This window comes from Chenopodium album, chromosome 24 (assembly GCF_948465745.1).
Source record: "Chenopodium album chromosome 24, dcCheAlbu1.1, whole genome shotgun sequence".
In the NCBI taxonomy this organism is placed as follows: Eukaryota; Viridiplantae; Streptophyta; class Magnoliopsida; order Caryophyllales; family Amaranthaceae; genus Chenopodium; species Chenopodium album.
Window position 1 is genome coordinate 22,336,457 of NC_137857.1, and position 9,749 is coordinate 22,346,205.

General features: G+C 35.8%; 1 protein-coding gene across 1 annotated transcript; it reads right to left on the reverse strand.

Annotated features, from left to right (window-relative positions):
- Nucleotides 1–1,435: 1,435 nt before the first annotated feature.
- On the reverse strand, nt 1,436–3,768 carry LOC145610656 (uncharacterized). Its single transcript, XM_081665961.1, has 5 exons — nt 3,673–3,768; nt 3,068–3,210; nt 2,853–2,976; nt 2,291–2,615; nt 1,436–1,770 (listed from the first exon to the last, which is right to left on the reverse strand). Exons 1-5 carry the CDS (start codon nt 3,766–3,768, stop codon nt 1,436–1,438), a joined length of 1,023 nt encoding a protein of 340 aa, XP_081522087.1.
- Nucleotides 3,769–9,749: the final 5,981 nt, after the last annotated feature.

A 9,749-nucleotide genomic window follows, 5' to 3' on the forward strand; every position in this document is an offset into this window, starting at 1 on the left:
CAAATTAAACACTCATCGTAATTTTCGTTATCCAATTCCCCTTTCACGCAAATCAATAGAAAAAAAACCATCTCATGGTAATTTGTTGGGCATTCGTATACTACTAGAGTTTAAAGTCTTGTCTTAACCATTTTAAAAGGAACAATAATAGGGAGCCAATAAAAATAAAATAGAAGACATAACTTGGACACCATAATAAAAAAAATATAAAAACAAATGTAACTGATAATTCAAATAATAATTCACCTTGAATGAGTGAAATTTCTCATCCCTGATAATTTCAAATATAGAGACACTCTTTAATGCACACCAAACTTGATAATTTGTTACGAAAGTATTTTGCTTAAAGAAAATAAGTCTCAAATTCCTAAAGAAACTTGCAAAATAGTACAACAACAATTTTTTCAAATGAGAATAAAAGATAAGATACTATCCCACAACCTCGTCAAGGTCAGAGTACATGGATTTAATAACTCCAAGTTTCAAAAAATTGACAATTGATTAAGAGTAGAAACATGCATATATATATATAACAACAACTTGACAATTCTCAACTATTGAGGTCGTAAATAAATAAAAAAATATAAAAATAAAAGCACAACAATAAGAACTAAAAAGCTCAACTTGAGAAGTCTCAAGTTTGAAGCCTACGCAAATCTTCAATACTAAAACAAGCCCACCATTATTTTTACTAAAATAAAAAACTCCACCTCTTGTCTCTTTACTAAATCCTCAATTTAGAGGCTACTTTGACTATAATTCCCTAATTTATAGACCCCTAAACTACTACAATTTGGGTCAGATGTTCTTCTTCTCAATAATTAAGTAATATAAAACAACAATATTGTTTATACAGTAAAAAGAACAAAAGGTTGATGATTTAGATGATTTTAATTAACAAAAACTTCAATCAATTGAAAATTCTAGGTCAATTGAGCATGAAAATTTTCAAACAAAGTATAATGTTAAAGAAAAATTGAAACCTACATACTTAATTAGAAGCACAGTACAAAGAGAGTTTGAAATTACTAGATAATTAATCTCCAAATGGATGCCTAAGCGCCAATGTCGACTTCGTTCTATATTAGGGGTTTTGAAGTGAGTTTGGTAATGAATAGCTGAACTTTGGTAAATGGGAATACTGTACTAAAGACTTAAGAATTTGAGGCTAAAAGAAATAAGGGTTTTGAAATTTTGGGCAAAAAAAAGCGCACAAAAAGACCGGGGTATAGCGCGCAACTCCAAATATTTTATACTCCTATTTTATTATTTTATCAACTCTTACCATCATATAATGCAACGATTAAAGACCTGATGCGATGCCTAATTTTTAAACCGTAGCATTAGCCAAGACCGTTGCTACAAATGGTTGTATTATCTATAACCGTTGCAATAATTGTTGTATTAGCTTAGGTCGTTGCACTCAATCGTTGCACTACTCTTTAACCGTTGCTAAAGACCATTGCATTTGGTCATTTATGTTGTAGTGTGCCTTTATACGCGACTGAATCAGTCTCACCTTGCTCACCATATCTTCAATGAACTCTGTACCCAAAGTAACTCGTTCATTGTAATCATTCCAGCAAACTGGACTTCTGCACTTCCTTCCATACAAAGCTTCAAATGGTGCCATCTTGATGCTTGTATGGTAATTGTTATTGTAGGAGCATTCGATCAAAGGTAAGTGATCCTCCCAATTCCCTTGGAAGTCTAAAGCACAAGCACGTAGCATATCCTCCATGGTTTGGTTTGTTCTCTTAGTCTGACCATCTATTGCAGGATGAAAGGCAGTACTCATCTTCAATGATGTCCCAAGGTTCTCTTATACTTTTTCCCAAATCTTTGATAAAAACCTTGAATCTCTATCTAACACTATGTCCTTGGAACCCCGTGCAACCGAACTACATTCTTCACATAGACACTTGCTAGCTGCTTCTTTTTCCAGGTCTCTTTGATAGGAATGAACATCGCTGACTTAGTAAGTCTGTCCACAATCACCCAAATCGTGTCATTTCCAGTACGAGTCTTTGGTAGACTTGTCACAAAGTCCCTAGATATGGAATCCCACTTCCATTCTGGTATTTCCAATGGTTGCACCTTTCCCATGGGTCTCTTGTGATCTATCTTCACCTTCTGGCACGTCAGACACTTGGATACAAACTCAGCTACCTCTATCTTCATATTCGGCCACAGAACTCCTTCAAGTCCTTATACAACTTATCTCCCCCAAGGTGAACTGAATAAGGTGTATTATGGCACTCCTCCATGATTTTTCTTTTAACATCCTCACACTTCTGTGGTATACACCATCTCTCCTTATATCTCAAGCTCCCATCCTCATGAATCTTGAATTCAGTCTTCGCACCACTAGTCACACGATCCCTAATCTTCTGAAACGACTCATCCTCCAGTTGTCTTTCTTTAATCTCCTCAAATATTGAAGGTTGGATGGTTAAAGCACTCAGCAATCCCTCTAACTCTCCTTGATTGATAACCTCAAGGTTCAATCTCCTCATATATTCACACAACTCATTGGCCACAATCAAAGCATTGACATTATAACTCGACTTCCTGCTAAGGGCATCAGCAACTACATTCGCCTTTCCCTCGTGATACTGGATGTGGACATGGTAGTCTGTGAGGTACTCTAGCTACCTACGTTGCCGCATATTCAAGTGATCTTGGGTGAAGATGTACTTTAGACTCTTATGGTCCGTGAATATATTACAAGAAACACCGTAAAGGTAGTGCCTCCAAATCTTCAAAGCGAACACAACAGCTGCAAGCTCCAAGTCATGGGTAGGGTAGTTGACCTCATGTTTCTTCCGTTGTCTCGATGCATACGCGATCACCTTTCCATTCTGCTGTAGAACACATCCCAAACCATGCTTCGAAGCATCACTATACACTTTGAATCCTTCTCTCCCATTAGGTAATACCAGCACGTGGTTAATCGATCTTTGCGGGTTTGAAAAGCTGATTCACAACTCTCATTCCACTCAAACTTGCTCTGCTTCTTCATAAGGGTAGTCATGGGTCTAGCTATCTTTGAAAATCCTTAACAAACCTTTTATAATACCCAGCTAATCCCAAGAAACTACGAACATCAGTAACATTCTTAGGTGTGGGCCACTCACTCACTGCCTTGATCTTCGCAGGATCCAAAGATACACCCTCTTTCAAAATGTAATGCCCCAAAAATGCAACTTTCTCCAATCAGAACTCGCACTTAGAAAACTTAGCATACAGCTTGTTCTTTCTAAGAGTTTGAAGGGTAGTTCTCAAGTGCTCAGCATGTTCTTCCTCATTCCTCGAATACACCAAAATGTCATCAATGAACACAACTACAAACTTATCCAAATACTCATGAAACACTCGGTTCATCAAGTCCAGAAATATGGCTGGTGCATTGGTTAACCCAAGGCATGACAGTAAACTCGTAATGCCCATACCGAGTTCTAATGGCTGTTTTGGAATGTCTTTATCTGCAACCTTCAGCTGATGGTACCCTGAACTCAAATCAATCTTCGAAAACACACTTTCCCCCTTTAGCTGGTCAAACAAGTCATCTATCCTAGGTAAAGGGTACTTATTCTTCACAGTCACATTATTCAACTCTCTATAATCAATACATAGCCTCAAACTTCCATCCTTCTTTTTCACAAATAAAACAGGTGATCCCCAAGGTGATGCACTAGGCCTAATGAACCCCTTGTCTAAAAACTCCTGTAATTGAGCCTTTAGCTCACTCATCTCAGCTGGTGCCATTCTATAAGGTGCTTTTGAGATAGGTGCAGCTCCTGGGACTAAGTCAATGGTGAACTCGACTTCTCTCTTAGGTGGCATTCCCAAAATCTATCTGGAAAGACATCTAAAAACTCATTCACAATGGGTACATCCTCCATCCTCCTACTCTCACTCAAACTCAAATCTTGGACACAGCAAAAGTACAATGAACTTCCCTTATTCACTAGCTTCTTGACCTTCAAAGCAGAAATAATCCCAAAACCCTTAGGCTTCCCTAAATGTCTACAGGACACCATCTTACCCAAAGGATATCTCAATTGCACCCTCTGTATCTCACAGTCTATCTTGGCCTTGTATGAACTCAGCCAATCCATCCCCAGAATTACATCTAAATTCCCTAGATTAAACTCAATAAGATTCGATGGAAAGATAGCTTCTCCTATTTTCAAAGGCAAGCCTTTGAATATTCTATTACAATGAACAACTTTGCCCGTAGGTAGACTGACTGACACATCAACATGACTCGATTCAGTTAAGTTTAACTTGCGCAAAACAGAAGTAGAGATGAAAGAGTAAGCTGCTCCAGAGTTAAACAAAGTGTTGATAGAGACAAAATGAATAGAAAAAGTACCAGTAACTAAATCCGAGGACCTCTCAGCTTCTCCCTTGCTCATCACAGACAAGCGCCCGGGAGTTTTGTTTCTTGCCTGGTAACCATTGTTGTTGTTGCCTGAGTTGTTGCTGCTGTTGCCAGATCTGTTGTTGTTGTTGCTACCATTTTCAAACTTTCTATTCTGACCATTTCCCGTGTTCCCCTGGTTGTTGAAGTTGTTAGGCCTCTGTTGGGTGTTCCCACCATTCCCACCATTTCCCTGTTGTTTCTGTTTGGTATAACACTCATATTCCTTGTGGCCCTGTTTTAACAGAACCGGCATGTCACCAAATTTCCATCACAGTCTCTCCCCGGGTGATTTCTCCTACACTTCTTACAATGGTAGGTTCTCTCTCCATTGTTAGCATTAGAAGAGTTGCTAAAATTTTGGTTACCTCTATCAAATGAGTTCCCATTTCCAGGCCTCTTAAAGCTACTTTGGTGTTCGGGTTTCCCAAAGTCCTTCCTTTTTTCTCCGGCCTTAGCACTCTCGCCCACACTCTTTAAATTCAGGTGGTACATGTGAGTAGCTCTCTCATATACCTTATCAAGGATTTTAAATACCTTTCCAGCTAAGTCTTTCTGTAATTGGTCAGTTAACCCCAGCTCAAACCTCTGAGCCTTCAGTTCTTCTGTGGGTACTACCTCAGGAGCAAACCTAGCAAGGGTCATAAATTTATTGTAATACTCAGAGATTGTCATCTGCCCCATTTCCAGGTTTATGAACTCCTGAGCCTTCTGTTTCTTTAGGAAAGGAGGGTAAATTTTGTCTTCAATAATGCAGTTTTGAACACTTCCCACTCAAAGTTAGGTCTGGCTCTCACCACTTCGGAGTTATCTCTCCACCAGATATCAACTTTGTCCTTAAGGTACATAGTGGCCTGGTCCACTTTCATACCCTCAGGACAATTGAGTGCCACAAACAGCTTGTCAAATTCCCTAATCTAGTTTTCTAGGAAAGTAGGGCCATCACCTCCCTTAAAAACTGGTGGCCCAACCTGGGCCAGCTTCTTAAACATCTCTGATTGTGGGTCGACTTGGTCCCCCTGATTTTGATTTAAATTTTCAGCCAGCAAACGAATAGCATCAGCTAAGGCAGCGTTCCCATTACCAGCCATTCTAGTTCTACGCCTAAAATAGAATAAATGTGCACTCTATTTTAAATGAAACCCAAATACTATTCACACATATTCATTGAATCACAATATTACATTTGTCACATAAATTGGTTCAAAAGGGTACTTTGAGATTGCAACCCCTTGTTCCAAGCAAAACATACATTATAAACACAATTCATACGCATGATTAAATGAAGTTAAGAAAATATTTCCCCCATCCCGCACTACTCATACTAAGTTTAATCATAAACAAAGAAATTTTTCCCAAAATTATATGATCACAAAAAATTAGACTTGATCAACCTCACAAAGAAAAGTAAAATAAGGCTCTTAAAATAAATATCAACTTCTTATTATAACTTGAATAAAGGTATCAATCCCAAATAATAACTCTATAGCACTGGCTACTTATTAAAATTAATCATTTAAATCATACTATAATGAAGTTCTAATAACCATTATCAATGGCAAATGCCTTATGTTAACTCCATCCTAACAAAAATAAATCTCAAGGTATCACATTGTTGTTCTTATCTTCCTTCTCATCATAATTATAAACATCAAAATCGGGATCCTTCTCATCATCCGAGTCTTCAATAATTATTGCCTTGTAATGCGGATTTGGATTCCTAGTAGCTCTCTTCCCAGCATTTGGATCTTTAGGTGGTGGTTGTAGCCATTCAAGATTATTCTCATCTGGAAATTCAATAAGAGTATAGTCAACATTCTTTGGTAGGTTTTAATCATATTCTTTTTATTCTTTGTAGTCTTAAACTCATGTATGTACTGGTAATCTTCCTCATCAGGATTAGTTGGCGTGATAGTCCTTTCAAACCTCTCTAGAGTATCTTCACTTCGAGCATCATTCTCATACGCAGACACAATAACGGGGTTGTTCCTAGTACCATTATTCATGCTTTCAAACGTGCTTACTCAGTCACTCATCTCTTTTCTACGTCAACCCAACGCAACGAACATTCAAAAGCATAACACAAGCACATCACAAAACACATCAATTAGAACATTAATTACAAAATGTTAAATAAATAAGAAAAATAACACTTCATGTGACAATTAAATGAAAAGATATGTATGAAATATGCATGCATTCCCTTCTTAAGTCTACCCAAAGCTTACCAAGTAGACAAAATAAACTTCAAAATCATTTTAAATAAAACGTTTAAAACATACTAAGTTTCGAAAAATCACTTTAGCCTTTGAACTTAAATCCTCAACTATTAGTTAGGCGCCTAAGACATACTAAGCTAATTGGGTTTAGTGGTAATTAAATCTAACCTCGCTCTGATACCACTTTGTAACACCCCAATAATTCTCTCTTAAAAACCTGTAAGTAACCTGTATATAACCTGAACAATTTCAAGAGAATTACTGGCGTGTTACCGCCACGTATTCAAACGTTAAGGCTATTTCAGAAATTAGCAGCGGAAAACTAAACAGTTATAAATAAACTTCAAAACCAAAGGATTAGAACAAATTAAGTGTTACAATTTGGAACCGTTACGACCCTTATTCAAAACCCAACAAAAGTAGTAAATATAAATCCAGTGTTCAAATAAATTCAAACCAAAAGAAATAGTGTCGTATAAAATCGAGTTAAAATAAATTCAACTTGCGAAAGAAATAAACTGCAATCAACCAACTCTCTACTCAAAATCCCACAACCCTGATGAATGCTGCATGTGTAAGAACCTATGGTTATTTTGCTCCCCAATATTACAAGGGTAAAACTTGGATCGTCACAGGGTCATTGAAAGGCGAAGGCCATGACCAAAGAAGACACACACAAAAGCACGCAATCAGCAAAGCTGAGTAAATACAAGCTGCGAAATAAATTAAGAAATACCTAACATGCTACTAATACTCAAACATATGCATCATTAAATAATAAACTCAACACATGACTCAACTATCCAATTTATTAAGACTTCACTAGCTAATAGTAGCTAACTCATTTCAATTTATTTTATTGGATTTAGCAATAGACAAGGTTGTCCAACCCATGTCCCATTTGGAACATCAATAAAGAAAAACCCCATGCCTCCTTTCGGAAACATCAATAAACATCCAACGACCATGGGCGCGACTCCGTGACCGTAGTTAGTATGAGATCTCACCTAACTCCTAGTTTTAAGAAAAATATTTGAAATAAGAGACTTGTAGATCAGACGGCCTCGAGAATAGTACATGGCTAATACCCCATGTACTCCAACCCCTGATTGTCATTACTCCAGATGTGGACCAATCCAAAGTTTTATTGCTCATCCATCTTGCACTTTACATGATTTACAGGTTTAAACTTGGTGATGACTCATATGCATAACAATACAAACATTCCAAACACAATTAAATCAAGCAAGGCAAGTTTCCAATTTCAATTCTTGATTTATTAGTGACAAACAACATTTATTATTTATTCCTTTACTACCTCGGTGTATAAACACCTTGAGTGCATAAGGCACCCCAAATCCTTAACCTTTGTCTTATAAGACTTGAATCTTTCCTTTGCTCATCCTATTTCATTAATCATGAATGAGTAATAAATAAATCACTTCACCAATCACAGACCTTTGCCTTTAAGCGCACCTTGCATAGTTAGAGCATAAACAATACTTGCAATAAAAAATAGTGCACATCAAATGAAATTCACAATGTATAACCAAACAATTTAACCGAATCATCCCTATACATGATACTAATTTCTCGATCCGTCCTTAAACATGCACCTAAAAGCAAAGTTTCGTAACTTGTACGTACCTTGAGTAAACAATTCGATTGGCCACTTTAGAAACCAGAAGTCGCCTTCTACAAAGTCCTCTCCTAAAGCAAACAACGAGAAATAAATCAATACTCAAGCCATTAAATTTACAGCAATACTAAAGTACTTTAAAACCTCTCAAACCATCTAAATTAAAGCCTTTAAATTGTTCCCATTAGTCAAAATTAGTAGTACAACATCCCAACTACGAGTTTATGTGTTAAATTCATGAAAATATATCATATAATATAAAATTACAGCAAGTTTAACTTACTAATACATGCTGAAAATTCGTTTTATCAATTGTTTTTGCGATTCAAATAATTTATACTTAGCATATTGCATAAATATTTGTTTAAATCATATAGAAGCATTCTAAAACCTTATTTTTGGCTCAAAACTAATAAAAATCAGATTATATCAAATCTGAAAATTATTTAAATTATAAATTTCAAACTTTTAAAGATTTGTATTCATAATTCAATAATTAGAGTAGTATATAGCATATTAAACCTTAAAACCCTTCAATAAACAACATAAAACTCAAATTTTACAATATATAAAATCTGAAAATTAATTTATAACCAAAATAATCATACTTTGACATAATTTAAACATAGAATAATTAAATAACTTTCTTAGTACGTTATCAAGCCCTAACATGAAAAATCGATGCTTTAAACCCTAAATTTCATGCATAAACAAATCTGAAAATTTATATAATAAATTTGACATACTAAAACCCATGAATTCATAATCTTTTATAAACTAGGTATATAATCAAACCATAATAATGTAATTTAGAACAAAGTTTTTAATTAAAGCTTGAATCTTTAAACAACCCAGTTAAGATTACAAAGCAATAATAATAAATAAAAAAAATAAAGGAAGAGAGGAAGAAAGGTGGCGAACTGCGGCAGTGGTGGTCGGCGGCCGGTGAGAGGCGGCGGTGCAGGCGGCCAGTGAGGAGCAACGGTGCAGCGGCAGGGAGTTTTGAGGGGTTTTTTTTTTCTTCTGTTCGTTGTATCGTGAAAGAGGAGAAGAGAGTGAGGGTTTCTTTTTTTTTTTTTGTTTTTACGTGAAGCAGGAGGAGAGAAGTAAGGGGAAATAAGGTGGGTTTAAAGGTTAATGTTTTTATAAAAGTTTGGGCCTAATTTTCTAATCCAAGTAGAATTAGGATTGTTGTTTTGGGCTTGAGTGAATTAGTGTGTTAGGCCACTAAACTTAAAAGGGAATTTTAACTCAACCAAAAACTTAATAGTTTTGGTTTAAAAGTAATGAAAATCTTATTGCTTTACCTCAAAATAAGTCACACTTATAAAATCAAAAATAGAAATATTTGTATATATAATTATAAATAATAAACTAATACATTATAATTATATTGAAAATATGGGGGATCACATGTTATGTGTTTTTGTGAAATGTTTCTTTCATATTTTAGAATGATTGAGAG

Excerpts from the sequence above, each read along its gene's own strand:
- LOC145610656 (XM_081665961.1), bottom strand. The coding sequence starts at position 3,768 with ATGGCACCAGCTGAGATGAGTGAGCTAAAGGCTCAATTACAGGAGTTT. Across the intron at positions 3,211-3,672 it reads CATCACCTTGGGGATCACCT|AAAGTTGCATTTTTGGGGCA; the intron begins GTTTTATTTGTG and ends TTCTGATTGGAG. Across the intron at positions 2,616-2,852 it reads TTCTACAGCAGAATGGAAAG|TATCACGAGGGAAAGGCGAA; the intron begins GTGATCGCGTAT and ends GTCCACATCCAG.